Source organism: Microcaecilia unicolor, unplaced genomic scaffold, assembly GCF_901765095.1.
Source record: "Microcaecilia unicolor unplaced genomic scaffold, aMicUni1.1, whole genome shotgun sequence".
NCBI classification, from domain to species: domain Eukaryota; kingdom Metazoa; phylum Chordata; class Amphibia; order Gymnophiona; family Siphonopidae; genus Microcaecilia; species Microcaecilia unicolor.
The window spans coordinates 49,724-71,475 of NW_021963353.1; the positions used below are offsets into that span (position 1 = coordinate 49,724).

Sequence of the window (21,752 nt, forward strand, 5' to 3'; positions counted from 1 at the left end):
CCCTGAACTGGACAGCGATATGATTAAAACTGTGAGGCAACCTGTCACCAAGATCATACAACAGTGGGAACAATGGACCAGCTGAAGAGAGTACTGCCTCTTTGAAGGAAGAATCCCAAGGGTGTGTTAATTTTTAGTTCCATTAATTTAAATGTTGTGGCTGGTGTTTAAGTTAAAAAATAAACAAAGCGGCTGCCACTTAACATTACGCTCAACGATTCTGCTCTGCATAGGCAGTACTGGGGGCGTCGTTTCATCAGGGCAGGGACAGAGTTGTGAAGTAGTACACCATGCTTGCTCACATTTACATCTGCCCTGGGGGCCCTTTTACAAAGTGGTGGCAGGGATACTGCATGTGTAGTGAGCACCAAATCGACACTACAGCCTGGGTAGCACACCCACCCGGCAGTAATTTCGAAGCTTAGCGCATGCTGTTTCCCGCAGTAGAAAATATTTTTTTCTATTTTCTACTGTGGGGGCATTCCCGGTGCTAATTAGCAGCACGGCCACACTGGCGCATACTGCATGAGTAACGCGAGTGTAGCATGTGAGCCCTTACCACTAAGTCAATGGGTGGCGGTAAGGGTTCAGGCTGTAACTAGCCACGCACTACTTTTAATTCTAGCACACGGCCATTTACTGCCCCCATTTAAAAAGCCTTTTTTCTTAGCTGCGGTAAAAAAAAAATGGCCCAGCGCATGCCAAAAACACATGCCCACACTACTGCAGGCCACTTTTTACCGTGGCTTACTAAAAGGACCTCTTGGTGTACTGTTAGGGATTACTATAGGAGCCTATTTTATAAAGGCACATAGGTGCATCTTTATCTTTGAAAGACAAGACACGTTGCAAAATTTTAAAGGCACCCTTTTATAAAATGATTCCCTTAGGCCAGAGGTGCTCAACTCAGTCCTCAGGACCTAGCCAGTCAGATTTTCAGGATACTTATTTATTTTTTTACATTTATATCCCACTTTAACCAAAGCGGGCTACAAGATTAACATACTTAATAATTCCATTAAAACTTACAAGAGACATAAGAAAATTCAGAAAGTCCAAATGTCAGTGACTAGGGCTTACCACTATCATTCTAAAAATCCTTTCACAAAATAATGAGTCTTTAAATATCTCAAACTGGTAAGCAGCAATTGAAAAAGCAGAGGCATGAGTCTTTGCATAACGATATGTTGTGGCAGACAGAACAACCAATTGCTGCATCACTTCCATGCGCAGCGATCGAGTTTGCTTGTAAGTATTCAGCACTGAAAGTCACACCACAAATGTTCAGAATTCACGTCTCCAGATGGCATAATATCCACATTCCCTTCATTAGCTCCCTGGTCCTCAATAATCAATTTTCCACTCGACCATTCAAAGCGAACAAACCAGAGTCCACACTCTGCACACAGCAGACAAGCAGCAGACAAACAGCAGTGGAGTAGACAAAAATGGCTGGAGAAGTTTTATCAGGTTATTCAATCTGACTTGACATGGACCGCGTTTTGGCGTCAGGGCTCGCATGAGGAGTCTACAATTACATAGAAATACAGTAAAATACAATAAAATACCGTATTTTTCGGACTATAAGACGCACCGGACCATAATACGCACCTAGGTTTTAGAGGAGGGAAATAGGAAAAAAATCTTTCCTTTTTCCCTCCTCTAAAACCTAGGTGCTCCGGTGCGTCTTGTCCGAGTTCAGGATCGCCCTCCCCTACTCACGTCACGCGATGTTCTCTGGTGGTCTAGTGACGTCGGGGCAGGAAACAGCCCCCTCTTTCCTGCCCAGCGCGCTGCTCTCCGTCCTCCTGTATGTATGCTGCCTGACGGTCTCGGCGAGATTCAAAATGGCCGCCAAGACTTCAATTCTCGGCAGCCATTTTGAATCTCGCCGAGACCGTCAGGCAGCATACAGGAGGACGGAGAGCAGCGCGCTGGGCAGGAAAGAGGGGGCTCTTTCCTACCCCGTCACTAGACCACCAGGGAACATCGCGTGACGTAAGTAGGGGAGGGCGATCCCGAACTCGGGGGGAGAGCGATCCCGAAATCAGACCTTGCTACCTTCGGACTATAAGACGCACCCCCCATTTTCCTCCCAAATTTTGGGGGAAAAAAGTGCGTCTTATAGTCCGAAAAATACGGTACATCATATAACATATATAATATACAAATGTGAAATATACAATATTTAGATATTTTGAAGCATCTCTGCACTCCTGAATCATCTTTTTTTGGGTTTGGTTATGTTTTCTGTTTTCTTATTCTGTATTTCACATTTGTACATTTATGTGTTATATATGATGTATTTTTATGTATCTGTAAATCCTGACGTAGGCCCTGTCACCAAAACATAGTTTGTGTCGAGTCAGATTAAATGAACTGATAAAAGATCTCCTGCGATTTTTGTCTACTCTGCTGCTGTTTGTCTGATACTCAACCATTCACTATAATCCTGAGCAGATATAGCCTGATGCATATCGCTATCATGACCATGAACCAAAAAGGGAACTATTTCAAACTATTTGCAATAATTCTTTTGGTCTATTTACTGCTGCTTTAATTTTTTCCTGATAGTACAAGTGCTGGCTATCATCACAAACAGACTTTATTCATGCAACTTCAACTTATAAGACTCATAAATCGTCAATGTCCTGCGACTTCCTCCAGACCCGCTTTGCTGTTCTTAATTCTCTTCTCAATTTCCTCAATGGAACAGTTCGCCACGGACAAAATTCTGAAGTCTTCCTTACAACAACAGTGTGTTGAGGAGCATATCTAAGGACTCCAATCAATGAATACGTCCAAGCATCAACTATAGTGTCTAAATCAGCAGAATCAGGGAAAACAAGTCTTGTTTCCCCCACTTTTTTCAAAATCTGCAATGTCAAACTGTGGTCTAACTAATAACTCCAAAGGCTTATCTGCTTGAAATTGCAATTCAAAAGTTAATCAAACAATGGTTGGACCACCCACCTCATGTATCAATGGCGTAGATAACGCGCGGAAGAAGTTTTCAGAAATAAAAGTTAAATCTAGGACATGACCTGCCTAATGTGTGCCTGTCTTTATAATTTATTTAAAACCACACATTTCTAGTACATCAAACCATATTTTTTTCCTGATACCCTGAAACATTAAAAATAAAGATCAAATGTCACACTAAAATCCACCAAAATGCAAAGTTTTTCTAAATCAACAGTCAAAGATGACAAGATATCCAAAAAAGGAGTGCAATCACTAAGTCACTTCCCTGGTGCACAAATAGCAATTTCCTTATTTGCTACAATTAACATCTCTGCAAACTCAGTGGACTCAGAATGGATCAATGTAAAGGCCAAATCTTTCTAAAAATAATTAAACAAACAAACAAACAAACAAACAAACACTTCTCCACCTCTCTTATATGACCTATACGCTCATTCCTAACAATAGCCAACAGGACAACATTGTCTAATACTCAATCAGATTTAAAAGCCAGGATTGTGTACAAAGTACATCATAATGTTCAAATACAAGTAAATCATAAATCAATACTGTTTTATTTTGTACCAACCTACCATTTATTAATCCAATTTTCTATCTCACAAATATGCATGAGATGAATTTGCATATAATAGAGGTAAGGCATGCAAATTTCTCACACAGATATTCAATGCGGGTATCCTGAAAACCTGACTGGCTAGGTGTATCCTGAAGATGTGGTTGAGAACCCCTACCTTAGGCTGTAAGCTTTTTATGATCGGAACCCATTGTACTTGGATTGTACAGCTACATAATTGATTAATTTCAAGCCTATGATACCTAGGTCTGATTTTAGGATGGTGGTTCAAAGATTAGCCATGTCTGCATTGGACTATTTTAATAGTTCATATTTGGGTTTACCACAATTATTCTGTAAAGGCTTTACAGGTGATAAAACATACTGCAGTGCGATTCACTGCAGGTTGACAAAGGACTGATCATGTCACTTGTTCAAAGAAAGTTTTACATTGGCTCCCTGTGTGGTTTAGAGCACAATTTAAATTGTTGATGTTTATTCTGAAGACTGACTGGCATAGCTCCTGAATATTTTAAGCAAGCCTTATGGCTATACGATCTATCTTGCTTTCTGAGATCGGTGGGGGGTGCATCAACTAGAACTGCCTTTGTCAGCAAGGGGGTCATTATTCTGATACCAGTGACAGCATGATGTCCTTAACTGGACCTTTGGTATGGAACAAACTGCCCAGCAATTTATGCCTTTTGACATCAATACACAAATTTTAAAAAAAGATTGAAAACACACTTGCTTGTACAAGCTTATGTTTGATATGAAAACAGGATGAAGTTGGGATTCAGAATTATATGTTGTTGTATCTGTTTGTTTAAGTGAGCTGTACGTTCAATAAATAATTTGTTGTAAGGTACACTGGTGCTGAAAGACATAAAAAGTCATTCTAAACAAATAAATATATATAACTCATTTCTTAACACACTTTTGAAATTCAAAACAAATCCATTTAATAGAAAATAAAAACCTTAGATTTAGGGGTTGGGGGCACAGTCAGAATGTTAGGATTGATATCTTGAATTTTGTCTGATCAAAGAATAAATAGCTTTGAAAAACTTTAAATGTTATAGTATAGAACAACTGAACTATTAATATACTTTGGTCATTAAAACTGATGAAATAGTAGTTAAGAACACCTGGGTGGGCATTTGCTCCGACTATGGCTGCTCTGCCAAAGCATATCATTCCCCAGAAGGCGTATCACTTTCTAAGAAATACCTTTTCTAATAGATACTTCTTTTATTGCACAGCAATCAACAAACATTCCTATCAACTGAAAGTTACGGCTGAATCCCAGCCATCTCTTTTCATCAAGAAGGGTTAAAGCTGCAGTACTAGCTGAGGTCCTCAAATTTCAACCTGCTTCTTGGCTTTCTCTATCACCTCTTTTGTACTAAAATGTCAATTCCCATTAGATTTTACACTTTGTTTTCCAATAAAAAGTCATGCAGTGTTTCACTTGGTCTATTTACTTGGCAATATTTTACAAACTCTTCAAAGAACGTTCAACTTAGAGTCTATCGGGGCAATTCTATAACTTGGTGCCTCACGTTAGGTGCTTTTGATGCTGCGCGTTGAGTGCCAATTCGAACACGACATTTTGGCACCAAGAGTCCGTCATAGAATAATAGCAGAAGTTGGCATCCATGCACCTACATTTAGGTGTCACCACTTATATCAGTCTATGGCTGGCATAAGCTAGCATAGCCAATTGCACCACACAGTGTGATTAACTTATATTATCCTGTAAGTTACATGCATAAGCTGGTGCCATACTCATGTCTTGCCCATGCTCTACCCACATATAGAGATAGAGAATACACCTTATAGAACAGTGCATAGTGGATTTGGTCATGTATAATAAACTAATTGGTGCAGTTATAGAACTGCCTTTCACGAGAGTTAGCATGATGCCTCCATGGGGGTTCAAAGATGAGCAAAGCCATCCCTTCAATTTATTGCCAGTGATGAGCTAATTTAGGAGGAAATTCTTAACAATGACGACAAATATCTCCCCCCCAAGAATTAAATATGAAGAAAAGCAAAAGAATTTCGATTGTAAACGTTTTTGATTGTATCAAACCTCCAACTAAATCATCCAAAAATGTTTCTCTCAGTACTGCTTCTTTACAGCATCTTGATGAAAAACACAAGTGTGCTAAAAGTGTATTATTAGATCAACCCTCCACCTGTTTGTAGAGATCAAGAGGGAGAATATTACCGTAGATTGTTCACCACCTGTGACGGAAGAAGCACGAACTCTCCTATCAGGGACACTTGGCTGTCAAATGATAATTAACATTACTATTAAAGAAAATTATTCAAGGAGACAAAAAGTTTAATTTTCTTATCCTAAACAATTTTCTATTTTGTCAGAACTAACTGTGAACCAAGATATCTGCTAGATCACAACTGAAAGGCATTATAAAACCACAGACAAAGCTAGATTAACACTATATTGGTCTCTAGGCAAACTCGCATTTCTGGGTCCTCACCATGGTCCTTCATTCCACCTTTTCTTCATCCCCCCTACCCCAGCAGAGCCAAATTTGCCCACCATCCATATGGGGACCTCCATTCCCCCCTTGCTGTCCTTCTCTTGGGTATGGCTGCGGCAGCAGAATGTGAGAGATCAGAGGGACTAAAGAAGTGTAAGTTCACAGGCCTCATTTCCTACAAAGAACCCAGGAGTTGCAGGGACCATTATGCAGCCCGTGAGTACACTCTGTTTAATCCTTACACAACCTACAACCATAGTTGGGACCAGTTCCTACAGCTTTCCCTGGGCTACTTTGAGAGATGAGCTGAGGGAAGAGCTGGGGAGATAGTGAGAGACCTGGGGATTGTGTCTGTGCAAGTGGAGAGCAAGAAAGATTGGACTCAGGTAGTCAGTGATGAAAGAGAAGAGTCAAAGGACCTGAGAAAGGAGTGAAGGCATTAAGATACCAATACCTTTTATTTCTTATTATGAAAATTAACTTCCTTAACCTGAATATCTAATCCACTCTGTCTCCTCCACCTTAACTATGTATTTCTCTTTTCCGGAATTGGTGATCACCATTACAGAACAACGTAAGCCACATTGAGCCTGCAAATAGGTGGGAAAATGTGGGATACAAATACTACAAATAAATAAATATGGGAGTAGGGCATGTCTACTGCCAGAGAGGCAGATAGTTGGCAGAGTAGTGGTACCAATTTAAAAGGCTCTGGAACCAACTTGTCTCCCTAATTATCAATGTCTAAATGGTAACCCTACCCTGATCCAAAGGCTTTCATATTGGTCAAAAATGTAGGCAACTTGGCAAGTCTGTAGAACCCTTCTTGTCTAGACCTATGTGCATTAATCATATCCTGACCAAAGAATATCATGGGTTAACTCCCTCCCCTTGCAAAGGAAAGGACTTTTGAAAAACAGAAAGAAAATAAACTTTTTGGTTAAAGTGATAGCTCTCTGGCTGAGGTAAATTATAACTGACATGCTCTGGTGCTGTTCTTGCAGCAGGACTCTGAAAAAGTAACATTTTTATACATTCATTGACTATAACAGCACAATGGGCTACATATATAAATTGTTCAATGGCAGGAAAGGCAGACTACTGATCAATATTTATACACTTTGGGGATGACTATCTATTAAAGCTGGTAAATAATTATGGTCTCAGACTCTTCCCCCTCCTCCCCAGAGACACTTGCTACTGGCACTACTTCTATATCAGTTGTTCTGTTTTCTGTCTCCACCATTCAGCTTTCTATAAGTGAGCCATGTGGTGTGTAAACTACTTTACTAATCTATAAGACTGAGAGTAGTGCAGGAGAATGGACAGTGAGCAGCTCACACTTGTTGAGTCATGCGGTGTCAAAAGAAAACAGAACAGCTGTTCCAGAGGTGGCACTGCCAACAAACCGATGGAACAAATGTAAAAGGATTAAAAAAAACTGGAGGAGCGGCAACTTGAAGACTATGCAGTGGAAACAGGATGGTGGGAACTGAATGGTGATAGGGATTGGTACTAGTTGGGACAGAACTGGAGGAGTGTGCTGGGAAGAGAAGCTGGGGAGCAGGGGAGATGGATTCAGGGAAAGAGAAAACGTGTGTGTGTGGAGGGGTGGGTAGACTTTAGTTGTACAAATTACTCATAATTTGCCAGAGCAGCCAGGCCGACGATATCAGAAAGGAAACCCCTTGACACAGATGTCTCATTGGAGGAGGACCTCTACCCTCATGTACTGTCCACTTTGTCCAGCAGCAATCTTTGCACCGATGCTGACAAATTTTTTGTCAATATGGCCTCTCTGCTAGAAAAATAGCAAACAACATATACTAGGTTCTTCTTGCACCGAGCACTTAAAAAAAAACAGTTCAAATGTAAATCACAAAATGTCATCTGAGAAATAGTTTTTTTTTCAGCTAAATGTAAAACCCTTAGACATTTTATTATGAGGTCAACAGTTTCATCTATAGGACCACAGTCACAAGCAAAGAAGTATTTAAGATCTTATTAGCAAGAGGCAGGATGTAATATGAAGAGAGTTCCCTGAAGGCATTATGTTGAGCATGAGGAAAGAAAAAATGCTTGCAACACTTGAGAAGGTAGACAGAAATGCACTGCCAGAAAAACTCAAGACTGTATCATTCCACTTTTATCATGATTCATTTGTACAAAGATATTTTACATATAATGAATGTATTATTTTGGCAAATTGAATTATGATTTAAAATGCAACAGTTTTTAACAAACAATTCCTTTGTTGTTGGCTACTCTGTGTTTGTCAATGTTATCCAAATGCTTCTATTGCCTGTAACCGATGACACATTTTAAAATAAAAAGTGGAAGAAAATCAGTACTGTTCTTTCAGAAGATGCACCAGAATAAGAGAAAGTATAGGAAAGCCCCCAAATGCCCAGCGAGCCAGGAGATTAATCCATCCATCCCGTTTGCAGAGCACATTTAAGAAAGGCTATTACCGTAGGCTCTTCACCGCCCGTGACAGTTGAAGAACGTGGTCTCCTGTCTGGGACAGGCAGCTGCTAAAGGATAATTAAAGTCACAGTTACATAAATAATATAAGGATGTCATGTTGTTTTACTTTCACTTCTTAGGCGATTTGGAATTCACAGGCTACTAAATCAGTTACCAAGAATTATTGTAACACAGAACACCAGTTATTTGAGAAGCAATTCAAGATGACCAATATTAGAGATATTTTAAAAACTGTGAATTCTAATCTTAGTAAATTGTTCACATATTTAACGCTTGCATTTTTTCATCTGAAGAGCATTTTGTCATGCTCAGTTTTCTTCACTGGTACTTTGAACAAAGTCTTTGGCTTAAACACTGAAGGAGAACTTGCAGTTTCTTCTCAAAATACTCATGGCCAAAGGGCTGTATAATTACAATTAATTTGAAAAATAATAAGACTGCAACAAGTTCCAGCCCCATGCCCTAACCCATCCTCTTAAAAAACAAAACAAAAAAACACAACATACTGCATATTTATAATCTCGGTTGTACTGCAAGAAAAGTTATGCTGGAAGGGGAAGGATAAAGATTTTGCATGTAGTAGTATAGCAGAAGGTTTAATCCTGAAGTTTTGACAACATTTATGCCATCAGTAGTACCAAGTAGTAGGACATTAATGCCCCATACTCTGCCTAAGAAGGCACCATTCTCGGTTCACAACTCAGACCCTGCATGGAGAACCTTGTATGAAAAGTGTATTTATTTTTTGTTTCTCAAAATAAAATCTTCACAATTAAAAAAAAAAACATAGCTGAGAAGGAATTCAGCTGTACATCTGCATTCTGACGTAGGTAAATAAACTTATACAAGTCAGGTTACAGCTAGAGCAGTGAAGGTATTCAAGCTTGAATGGCCAATGGCTTGTGGACAACTGAGCAGAACATCCTGTCACTATGGGGCCCTTTTACTAAGCCGAAGCAGGGCTAACGCACAGCTAGCAGACACCAAATTGACACTACCGCTGGGATAGTGCTGTTTCCCACCGTAGGGGCGTTCCTGGCAGTTATCGCCAGCGTTGACAAATTGTACTGGCTGATTACTGCACGAGTAGCTCATGAGCCCTTACTGCCAAGTAAACAGGTAAATAGCCACATACTGCTTTTAATATTAGCACATGGCCATTTAGTGCCCCAGTTTAAAAAGGCCATTTTACCCACCATGGTAAAACATGGCCTACAGTGCGCCAATTTCACATGTCCAAACTAGCACAGGCCACTTTTTACCACAGCTTAGTAAAAGGGACCCTTAAGGGGTCTTTTACTATGCCGCGGTAGTGTTTTTAGCTCATGGTAGAAATCAGCTGGCGGTAAACGCCGAGATGCCCATTACATTCCTATGGGCGTCTCAGAATTTACCGCCAGCTGATTTTTACCGCGAGCTAAGAACGCTAGCATGGCTTTATAAAAGGCCCCCTAACTGCTATCCAATTACCGTGTGCTATTCTAAGTGAGCTCCTCACAACTAGAGTACCGACTCCTGCTTTAAACAGTACTGAAATCTCAGGTTGCAATTAGACCATTAAAAGCTAATCTTCTATTAATTTACTGTTGAATACAATATTCCCTTTCAAACTAGTGAGTATACACAGAGCATATCAAACTGTAATCAAAGAGGCAAACATCACATTATTTTCTGTTCAGGCCAAACATAACTATTCAGTATGGATATTTCACCATTTTGTCTTAAGAAAAACAAAAACAAAAGCCCTTTAGCATCAGTTCTTTAGTAAACCCCTAGACATATGAATGAAGGAATAACAGAAGGTATTTTGCTTCCTGTTAACTTTTACACAAAATTCATGTGTCTCACAGGCACTTCCCCAAGTCCATAATATTTTATACATCTGTGAATTCTGTGAAAGAACAACAATGGACAAGTTCAATAGTGATCATTTCTACTCACAATCAAAGAACTGAACTGTTCTCCATTGGAATCGGACGTGACCTGCAGTCTTCTGTTCAATTCCTCTGACAACTCCAGAGCGCTAGTTTGAGAGATGGGAGAAGGAGGGGGTGGAAGTGATGGACTCACTGAATCGCCACTTAGACTAATCTCCTCTGAAATGGTTTCCCATGGCTAAAGGAAAAACAAAGGAGAGAACACAAAGTCTTCACCTGAACACTCCACAGAACTTGGCTTTCTTTATATCAAGCCTGGCTTATAATCAATAGTAGAATGAGCATTTTCAGTTTTTCAACCTGTCGTCATTGAATTGTCTGATGCGACATGCCAAACATTCTACTAATTCAAACCAGCAAATCTACAGGATCTCATTTCCGGCACACTGACAACATTTGGCACTTTTCAAAAGTTCCATCTTTCTGATCACAATTAACATGGAAGATTTTATTTAAGGGGCAATATTCAGCCTGCAGAAGTCAGCATTTTTGTAAGTGCTCATAAGAACATAAGAATAGCCATACTGGGTCAAACTAATAGTCCATCTAGCTCAGTATCCTGCTTCCAACAGTGGCCAATCCAGGTCACAAGTACCTGGCAGAAACCCAAATAGTAGCCGGATTCCATGCTACCAATCCTGGGGCAAGCAGTGGCTTCCCCCATGTCTATCTCAGTAACAGACTATGGACTTTTCCTCCAGGAACTTGTCCAAACCTTTTTTAAACCCAGATACACTAATGCTGTTAAGGGAAGGGAAAGGGAAATGGGACTTGATATACTGCCTTTCTGAAGTTTTTGCAACTACATTCAAAGTGGTTTACATATATACAGGTACTTATTTTGTACCTGGGGCAATGGAGGGTTAAGTGACTTGCCCAGAGTCACAAGGAGCAGAAGTGGGAATCGAACTCAGTTCCCCAGGATCAAAGTCCACTGCACTAACCACTAGGCTACTCCTCCACTCCACATTCTCCGGCTATGAGTTCCAGAGATTAACTATTGAGTGAAAAAATATTTCCAACTATTTGTTTTAAAAGTATTTTCATGTAAATTCACTGAGTGTCCCCTGGTGTTTGTACTTTTTGAAAGAGTGAAAAATCAATTCACTTTTACATGTTCTACTCCACTCAGGATTTTGTAGACCTCAATCATATCCCCCTTCAGCTGTCTCTATTCCAAACTAAAGAGCCCTAACCTCTTTAGTCTTTCTTCATATGGGGAGTTTCATCCCTTCGTGTATTGCTCCCTGTTGTAGGCTGAACTGGGCTCCGCCAGTCAATGCCAGCACCTATCCATTTATTGGCACTAAATATACAGGTGTTTAGCGTTACCTACAAGTTGTCAGGTAAAACTGATATTCAATGCCATACCCGATAGCTAACTATGATAGTTAGTCCAACATGCCCAGTTAGTTATCTAGGCACCGGCATGGAATTCCTACCGTACTCGGTTAACTTCTGGGTGTGCTCTGCAACTAGCTGCCCCCGGACTTCCCTAGCACTAATAGTGCCATAGCATTCAACACTAATATTAATTGGATCAAGGAGGTTTTATGCCAGAAGACAGTATGAGCCTATCTGGCCCATTCTGTGGGGTGAAGCCAGTGGGCGGAGCTTGCAGCCATATTGTGTGACCACCCAAACATTCAAAGATGCTATTGAAAACAATAGCAAACTTGTGAGGTTTATGACTGCCTAGGTGTGTATGTATTTGTTTGTTTTTTAAATTTGACAGCTTTTTATTTATTTGAAAGTTTTCCATATGTAATCCGAGGGCTTTTTTTTTTTAATACCTCTGGGGGAGTTCCTGTGTGTGTGTGTGTGTGTGGGGGGGGGGGGGGGGGGGGGTGGTGAGCCATGGTCCCACCATGGATATGGGCGCTCAGGAGCAGCAGCCTTGTTTTTGGAGCAGTGGGCGTTCCAACTGGGCCCCAAGGCTCAGGCAGAGCTGGGGCCTTTCTTAAAGCTGCCCCCTACAAAAATGAACACTCCCACAGCCCCAAGTCTGTCACTCCGAAGCGTGGGACTGTGGCTCACGCCCTAGGACCCCCCCCCCCCCCCCCACAAGAGGTTAAGAAAAACCTCTCCAGTAACATATGTGAAGCATTCAAATAAATAAAAAGCTGTTAAATTAAAAAAAAAAAACAACTTACAAGTTTCCTATTGTTTTCATTAGTGTCTGCGAATATTTAGGGTCACACAATATGGCAGCTGCGTGGGAGGGGGGAAATGGCTTCAACCTTTTGATGTCATGCCATTTCCTCTCATAAAACCTCCTTGAACTGGATGGAGTCACTGAAGTGCCACAGAATTTTTTTAAAATGTTTATTATTGATCCTGAAACAGGAAGCATAAAACACACAACATGCCACACAACATCCAAATAATACCAATCTTAAGGTACAAACAAAACATATACAAAAGCTGTTACATAGTATCTTCCAAAAATACAACTGAAGTTTAACGGCTGGGGTAGCCAGTGTGATTTAACCTGCACAGATTTGGATATTAACCCCAAGTAATTTTAAAGAAGAGATCATTCCAATGAACACCCCGTTACAAACACATTTAGGGGCCTCTTATCAAGTCAGTGGCTCCAGGTGCAGTGATGCCGACAAAGCCCATTCACTTTGAATGGGCTCCGTTGGCTTTGCTGCATGGAAACCACTAGCGCAGCTTGATAAAAGAGGTCCTTAATAAGAGATTATTCTTATGGGGTATTTTATAAAGCTTTTTCCTTGCCTTGTCCCTCTTTAAAGCTGTGTGGGGTGGGGTAGATGGGTTGGGTGGGCACAGGAGGGGTGATTTCAGGGTTCTAAAACTGTTTCTCTACTATATTGGTTGGAATGTTTTTGCTTAATAAAAATGATTGAAACAAAGCTTTTTCCCGAGTATGCGTGCCTACTTTTATCTGAACTGTGTGTAGGTGTTCCTGAGGGAGTTGCAACACTTGTATATATTTCATAAAATACACAGGGTACAAGCACACATTTACAGCAACTTAAGAGCAGTGTAAACACGTTGACATTTGAACGCTATTTGAGCTGGTTCTGGCAGCCTATTTTATAAAAGCACATAGGCTTCTAAGTTGCCTTTATAAAATAGTATCTTTTTGGGCTTATCCCATATGCATCCTGTTATAAAATTAGGCCTTAAAGAACCAAGAATGCTAATATTTTAGCTCATCAGGGGATTAATAAGGCATAAAGGTGTTAAAGTTGATTTTGGGCTGTATCATTAAGAACAGGAAAAACCATTCTAAATCAAGCCCAGGATCAACGTCCATCATGTCTAGAAACCTGTCCCTGACAGTAGCTTGTTTGGGTCACAAATACCCAGCTACCGGAAAGGCAGTATATCAAATCTCATTACCCTTACCTTTACTCTGATTCCAAAAAAGTACATTTACTTCTCATAGCTCATTTTCACGCATGAGGAATGGCGCTCTCAAATTTACCTGGATAATAACTTTTATGAACTTTTTCTCCAGGGACGAGTCCAAAAACTCTTTTTAAACCCTATTGGTTAATCTCCTCGACAACACTGAGTATTGGAGACACAGCTGAAGGAAAGGATAGTGAACTTTGTAAAGTCCAATTGGTTGTAAGATCCAAAGGAAGATCATGCCAAACAAACTTGACTGATTTCTTCGACGTGGAGACCAGAGAACTGCATCGAGGATCTGCTCTGGATATATTCTATTTAGATTTCAGCAAAGCCTTTGATATAGTTCTTTAAAGTAGTATCATGAGTAGTGAAATTAGGACCCAAGGTGATAAACTGGATTAGAAACTGGTTGACTGACAGACAACAGAAGGTGGTGGTAAAAGAAGGGTGAGTAGTAGAGTGTCTCCAGGATCCCTCATGGAGTCAACTCTGTTTGGTATATTTGTAAGCAATTTTGTTGAAGGGTTAAAAGGAAAATTTTGCCTTTTTACAGGTGACACAGAGAAGTGATCTACAAATATTAAAAAATAGCCTAATGTTTCGCAGTTAAGATTTAATATGAACTATAGAGTGATGCACTTAGGGTATAAAAATCCTATGGAGATGTACGTGATAGGGTATCAGAGGCTAACATGTTCATGGGCGGAGTTTGGGTGGAACACAGATGGAGTCGCAATTTAAATGCATATTATATAAATAGATATTTGTATATGCTTAGAAAGTACATACTAAGATTTCCACCTGCTCTTGAATTCTATAAATGGCACCTAAAAAATCCACGTGGAAATCCATCTGCTCTGCTCCACTCCCTCTCTAAACTTCATGCAACAACTAAATGAGTGCGCCAATAAAACTCGAATCTAGACCCAATAAGAAATTATCACCCTGGTATAATGCTGACCTTCAAAAGCTGAAACGTCAGTGCAGACAACAAGAGAGAATGTGGTGCAAACAAAAAATTACGAAAACTAGTCCAATTGGAAGAAACTTCTAAAGGCCTACAAGACCCACTGGATCTCCAGCCCCCCCCCCCCCTGAACCTATGTCAAGGGGGGGGGGGGTCAGGGGGACCAGAGGTCTGCCAGACCTACAGCCCCAGTTTCGGTTGGCTCAGATCTGTCAAACAAGTGCAGAGGAATCCTCCCGCACTTCTACCCCATGATCAGACAGAATTGCGTGCTTAAATTTACATGCAATTATCTCTGATCATAGGTCCGGTAAAGCCCCGCGCTGTTCCAGTGCTAATTATAGAGAACCGTTTGGAACAGCGCGGGGCTTTTGATCATCTGCCTATTAGTGCTTCTCTTTCTCTGCAACCTATCTTTGCTATGCCATGGTCCTAACCACCGGCAAGAGCTTTATCATCACTGGAACTGCAACTCTAAAGCTTTCTCCTCCCCCACCTAAGTAAATTACTATAGGAAAAATATAATATCAAATATTTACTATGTCAATGCAATATTACGTTAAGTTGCATAGTGGACTCATTTCACTTGCTATTTGGATCTATTCTTAAAACTACAGTAAATGCAGGTTCAAACAAAAATGGAAACAGGAGGCCAAGACAACATTTCTACTCAAAATTAACAAAAGTATTGGTAAAAAAAAAACTTTACTCACCTCAGGAATATCACTGCTTTCTGTGTGTTCAGGTTCCAAGTCCTCACTAATGTGTCTTCTGGAGCGAAATACTCTGTGGGCTTCTTGCTGTATGTGCCTAATGTTACTGTCTGAATCGGACGCTACATCACTAGATCATTGAAATAAAAAAGTGAGAACAAAGAAAGAAACAAATTGTCACTGAAAACCAAATACATGTATTCATTCATTGTAAATTTTACTTATAGAACACAGAACAAGCTGCTACAATAGAAATTATTTGAAATTCAGTACAAATTAGAAGACCAAATTCCTCCTCCATCATCAAAGAGGGCATGGGAGAAGCAGAGGATCCTTAGTTTCAAAGAAGCGATGAGGTGGCAGGAACCTAACCTAGAATGTGTTTTATAATGCAGTGCTAAACAAATATTTTAATCTAACCTAGGCTTTTATAAACTGCTTATTCCAATAGGTCCGAAGTAGTATACAGCACAAGGATACCAGTACAATTCTGGGATTTCATATTTAATTATAAAATTAAATAGAACATTTTTACAACAAAAATCTATGAAAAAGTTTTTAACAATTTAAGAACTGAATTATAATGCCTTTCTTGAGTAATAACCAAAGGAAGATTGTTCGAAAGATAAGCTGCTTGAAATAAAAAAAAGAATTATTTAATTGGTGTTTATAACAAATCTCCATAAGATATCATAAATTGAGTAAGTTACTATCTTGAGAATGAAAAGTATGACCAGACGTTGACCTATTTAATAAGCTTATCACATATTCAGATGTTTCACCTTGAAGAGCCTTAAACATTATACATGACATTTTATAAATCATACGCACTCTAATCGGAAGCTAATGAAGTTTGACCAAACAGGGGAGAAACCCTATCATACTTTTTATACCTGAAAATCAATCTTGCTGCTGTACTCTCTAATAGTTGATGCTTGCTTTGTAATTTATCAGAAGAGCCAACATATATGGAGTTACAGTAATCCAAGTGGAAGAGTAATAATTTAACCAAAACAAAGCAATCTTCATGAAAATATGAGCAAATCAATCGCAATGCTGACACTGTCAGAATGAATGATAAAATTGGTAAAATACCATTGTTGCTCAGCTGTTATTGGATTTATCAGGCACATACGATGTCAGTGCACATTGTCAGGCTAGAACAGTACTCCCAGAACTCAGAATTTAGTGCAAAGTAATAAACATGTTCAGCTCTTCTCACATGCAGCAGTCTCCTCTGTTTCTCAATTAGCTCTATAGCTCAAGAATTTGTTCAGCTCTTAGGGAGGTGGAAGAGGCTTATCAATCCGCTGTCTACAGAAAAACACCAGTTACAAGTGAGAAACAATGAGGCTGATCTTCCACAGGTTTATGTTCTAACCTTGAGAGATTTGCCTCTTGGAAAATTTACTAGAAAGGGGACGGTGTAAATCTTGCCTGGGTAAGGACAGGCTAAACTGCAGGAAACATGTGACAAAGTATCACCAAGCCTTAACAGCAGACAAAAGACTATTTTTCTCAATGTATTGAGCAGGCTGTCATTTCAACCAAGCACTTGTTAGTAAACAGCTTAATGCAACCTCCATTACTGAACCATTGCTCTGACTACAAAGAGTTTGCACCAGCTTTAACTTTGTCAGAATGCTGTAGTAAGACTGACAAAAGATTGTAAGCAAAAATTTAATTGGCTACCGTTATAAAAACAGGGTTAATTTAAAACTTTCTGTCTGATCTTCAAGGCTCTTGAAGAAAATTGGCCAGTGTACTTGAATAGATCTCCCTCTGCACACCTTCAAGGTCAATAAAATCTTCTGGACACTTTAAGAGGGCTCCCAGGATGGATAAATAACACCGGCTCCAAGCTGGTGTTATTTTCCATGAATAATACAGCTTCTGAAGTTAAACACAAACTACGTTATCTGATTTGCATAATGAGCTGTACTGTACACTTTGCATCTCATTATTATTTAGCTTTCAATGTAGTAAAAATAATGTTCATTAAGTTAAAATAATGCACAGTTTTGCCATTTAACATGCTTTTTCCGTAATACATGTTAGTAATTACCTCCACCCCCCCTTTAAGAGAGAAACAACTCACAGAAGAAATCTGTATATTTTTCAGACAGCCAAGCAAAGTTAAAATCTGAATGTGCGTAACCTATGTAACTTTGTAAATCTATGTGCTTTGAAAATGAGCCTCATGGTGTTCCACACAATTTTTATAGGAGAAGCGGCTTGGAAATGTAAGAATATAGTAACATAATTAACATAGTAAATGACGGCAGATAAAGACCTGTGCAGTCCATCCACTCTACCCAACAAGATAAACTCATTTTACATGGTATGTGCTACTTTATATGTATACCCGAGTTTGATTTGTTCTTGCCTTTCTCAGGCCACAGACCGTAGAAGTCTTCCCAGCTCCCGTTTTGTTTCCCCAATTACCAGCATCGTCAACCAATTTCTGCTAAGATTCCATGGAACATTCCTTCTAAACCGGATTCCTTTGTGTTTATCCCACACATGTTTGAATTCCATTGCCGTTTTCATCTCCACCACCTCCCATGGAAGGGCATTCCACATATCCACCACCCTCTCCATGAAAAAATACTTCCCACCATTAGTCCTGAGTCTGCCCCCCTTCAACCCATTTATTCTAGAAGCATCCTCACATGTAAAGAACAGCTTTTACAGATGTATAAAGGCAAACACAAGTTAAAGCCATTTTAGAAAATGGGCTATATAGAAATGGTAAGGTTCTCCATGTTTACTTTGCCAGGAGGACTGTTAGGAGTGGAGAGAAGCAGTATTTGGGTATGTATATGATACCTAATCTCATATAGACATTTGTAGTCCACTTTACCCAGGAAAGAGCTCAAGGTGGATTTCAAAATAAATAGCAATGGAACAAAATACCACTGAATTACAAAAAAATCAAATAATCAAAATTAGAAAAGCAGAGAAAAATCAAATTAAAAACTAACAAAATACTTCAGACTTATGAATCACTCAAATATAAAGAAAACAGATAAGTCTTAACAGCCTTTTTAAAGATTAAGGAAGAAGGAATAATCCTGATTTCTTTGGGCAAACTGTTCTATAATTCTGGACCATTGCCACTTATGGTTCTATTCCTAGTTAGCATCTTATGACAAATTGATGTGGAAGGCAATCTTATCTCTTGAGCCAATCGTAAGGATCTGGGGGCAGAATAGAACAATACCTCTTGAGAGAGAGAGTCTGGCACTAAACCATATCAAATTTTAAAAACAAATATAAGTAGCTTAAAATATATCCCCACAAGAACAGGCAACTAATGCGGGCAATCAGAATCAGTGTTACATGCAGGCTTATTTTCGAAAGAGAAGGACGCTCATCTTTTGACACAAATCGGGAGATGGGCGTCCTTCTCCCAGGGTCACCCAAATTGGCATAATTGAAAGCCGATTTTGGGCATCCCCAACTGCTTTCCGTCGCGGGGACGACCAAAGTTCCCGGAGGCATAGCGAAGGTGGGACTTGGGCGTGCCTAACACAAGGGCGTCCTCGACCCATAATGGGAAAAAAAGGGCGTCCCTGATGAGCACTTGGGCGACTTTACTTGGTCCTTTTTTTGTTACGACCAAGCCGTGAAAAGGTTCCCGACCTGACCAGATGACCACCGGAGGGAATCGGGGATGACCTCCCCTTATTCCCCCAGTGGTCACTAACCCCCTCCCACCCTCAAAAAAATGTTTAAAATACTTTTTCCCAGCCTCTATGCCAGCTTCAAATGTCAAATGTGGAAACTGAAACGATTAAAACCTTTCTTCCCGAGAGAAACTTTTCAAAACCTAATACAATCAATTGTCCTAAGCCATGCAGATTACTGCAACGGAATCTATGCAGGATGCAAAGAGCAACTCACAAAAAAACTCCAGACCACCCAAAACACAGCAGCCAGACTGATATTTGGTAAAACACGATTCGAAAGTGGTAAAACACGATTCGAAAGTGCTAAACCCCTCCATGCAAAGCTGCATTGGCTCCCAATCAAAGAATGGATCATCTTCAAAATCTGCACTCTGGTCCACAAAATAATCTACGCCGTAGTCCCAGGATACATGACAGATCTCATAGATCTACCTACCAGAAACAGAACCGGATCATCACAATCATACTAAATCTACATTACCCAAATTGTAAAAGACTTAAAAACAAAACAACTTACGCATCCTGTTTCTCCTACATAAGCGCACAACTATGGAATGGACTCCCAAAAGCCGTGAAAACAATCCATGACCACCTAAACTTCAGGAAATCACTAAAAGCCAACCTCTTCAAAAAGGCTTACCCCACCGACCCACCGTAAATCCCCACACCCAGCAACACAGCTTAACCAATGACTGTACTGGACAACATACAGTCTTCACTCCCTTGACCCTCATAGTGCCTGTTACACATCTACTTCATTCGACCACAATATAACCTTGTATTTGTTATCAATCGACTTGGTGAATGTCTTGACGGTACTATGTAAGCCACATTGAACCTGCAAATAGGTGGGAAAATGTGGGGTACAAATGTAACAAATAAATAAATACCCAGCTCCATGACAGCAGTATGCAGGTCCCTGGAGCAATTTTAGTGGGTGCAGTGCACTTCAGGCGGGCAGACCCAGGCCCATCCCCCCCCCACCTGTTACACTTGTGCTGGTAAATGTTTGCCCCCCTACACCCATAATGGGCTATGGTAATGGTGTACAGTTGTGGAGAGTGGGTTTTGGGGTTGTTTTGGGGGGCTCAGCACACATGGAAAGGGAGCTATGCACCTGAGAACAATTTATGAAGTCCAGTGCAGTGCCCGGTTGGTGTCCTGGCATGTTAGGGGGGCCAGTGCACTATGAATGCTGGCTCCTCCCACGACCAAAGGGCTTGCATTTGGTCGTTTCTGAGATGGGCGTCCTTAGTTTCCATTATCGCCGAAAATCAAAAACAACCAAGTCTAAGGACGACCTAAATGTTACGATTTGTGCGTCCCCGATCGTATTATCGAAACGAAAGATGGACGCCCATCTTGTTTCGATAATACGGGTTTCCTTAATTTGTGGTATCGTTTTGTGAGCATGCTCAATAGGTTATTATGTGGGGCTTTCCTTTTAAAACATGCTTAAAGGCCTGATGATGCAATGTACTAGCAGGAGTGCAAGCTCTGCATTTAATTTACAAATTGCCCCTTCAACGCTTAATTTTTGCAATATTTATATATGGTTTCTTTTATGTGTTTGACGCAGAATGGAAAGGCATATATTCTCCTTGGATGTATAAATGAAAAATACAAGAGATGCACCAGACCATCACAATTTTCTTTAAAGATACAATAAATGGCTACACAAAGCAGATAAGTACCATAGCAGCAGAAAAGTGGATTGATCTGAATGTAAGACTTCTTTGCTGTAGCAACTGACATCACTAAGGGAACTGCTGGATAATCTGATGCATTTCCAATTAGAAATCCCCACTAGGGATATAAATCAATGTTCTTACTGCTCATTAAAGAGTTCAGCATTTCATTTTCAAACATCTGAATCTGAAGGTGTGCTTATCATGCTCTGTAGACAAAACCGTGTCTCGGGTGGCTAGAAGCGTAAGTTTAAAACACCTATTGAGAGACTGACTCATGAAGCACGAAGGTAATTGCTATGCAGATCAATAAATGACAGCAATTCACCCATGAATCAACGTCACATTTGTTAAATTAGCTATGTGGCAAGCACTAAAACACATGCAAGCAATTTAGGATTTTCAAAGTCAGCTACAATCCAATTAGAATTTGAATCCAATTTCATTTTGTTTAATGGATATTTGCAGTGCATGGCTCAAGTTTTGTAACACACTGGACAGTTTTAACGTAAAAGTGGGATATACACTGCAAAATTGTAAAGCTAAAATAATAAGGTGGCATGTGAAGGAAAAGGTGGCTAAGTAGACATCAGCAAGGTAAGTTGGTTTATCCTATCATATGAATCATTCCATATTATTCTGAATAACTTGCTTCCAAGAAGGTTGTGAGAAAGAACAGCCTGGATGTGGTTGTTTGTATTTATTTAAATGCCAGAATTCTAAAAATAAGACTGGAGAATTAGAGTGTAAGGCACTACGGGAGTCTTTTACAAAGGCTCGCCAGCATTTTTAGCATGCGCTGAAAATTCACATGCGCTAAATATTAAGATGCC

At 40.0% G+C, this 21,752-nt stretch overlaps 1 protein-coding gene across 1 annotated transcript in view; it reads right to left on the minus strand.

The window, feature by feature from the left end:
- The window catches only part of LOC115459242 (E3 ubiquitin-protein ligase NEDD4-like), a gene marked incomplete at its 3' end in the record, with an annotated part of 92,613 nt that overhangs the window by 41,553 nt on the left and 29,308 nt on the right, over positions 1-21,752 (minus strand). Inside the window, exons 5-8 of the mRNA XM_030189100.1 lie at positions 15,540-15,669; positions 10,477-10,650; positions 8,520-8,582; positions 5,772-5,831 (exon numbers count right to left, since the gene is read on the minus strand). Of these exons, the coding sequence (XP_030044960.1) occupies positions 5,772-5,831; positions 8,520-8,582; positions 10,477-10,650; positions 15,540-15,669 (427 nt within the window). The remainder of the gene's footprint in view (positions 1-5,771; positions 5,832-8,519; positions 8,583-10,476; positions 10,651-15,539; positions 15,670-21,752) is intronic.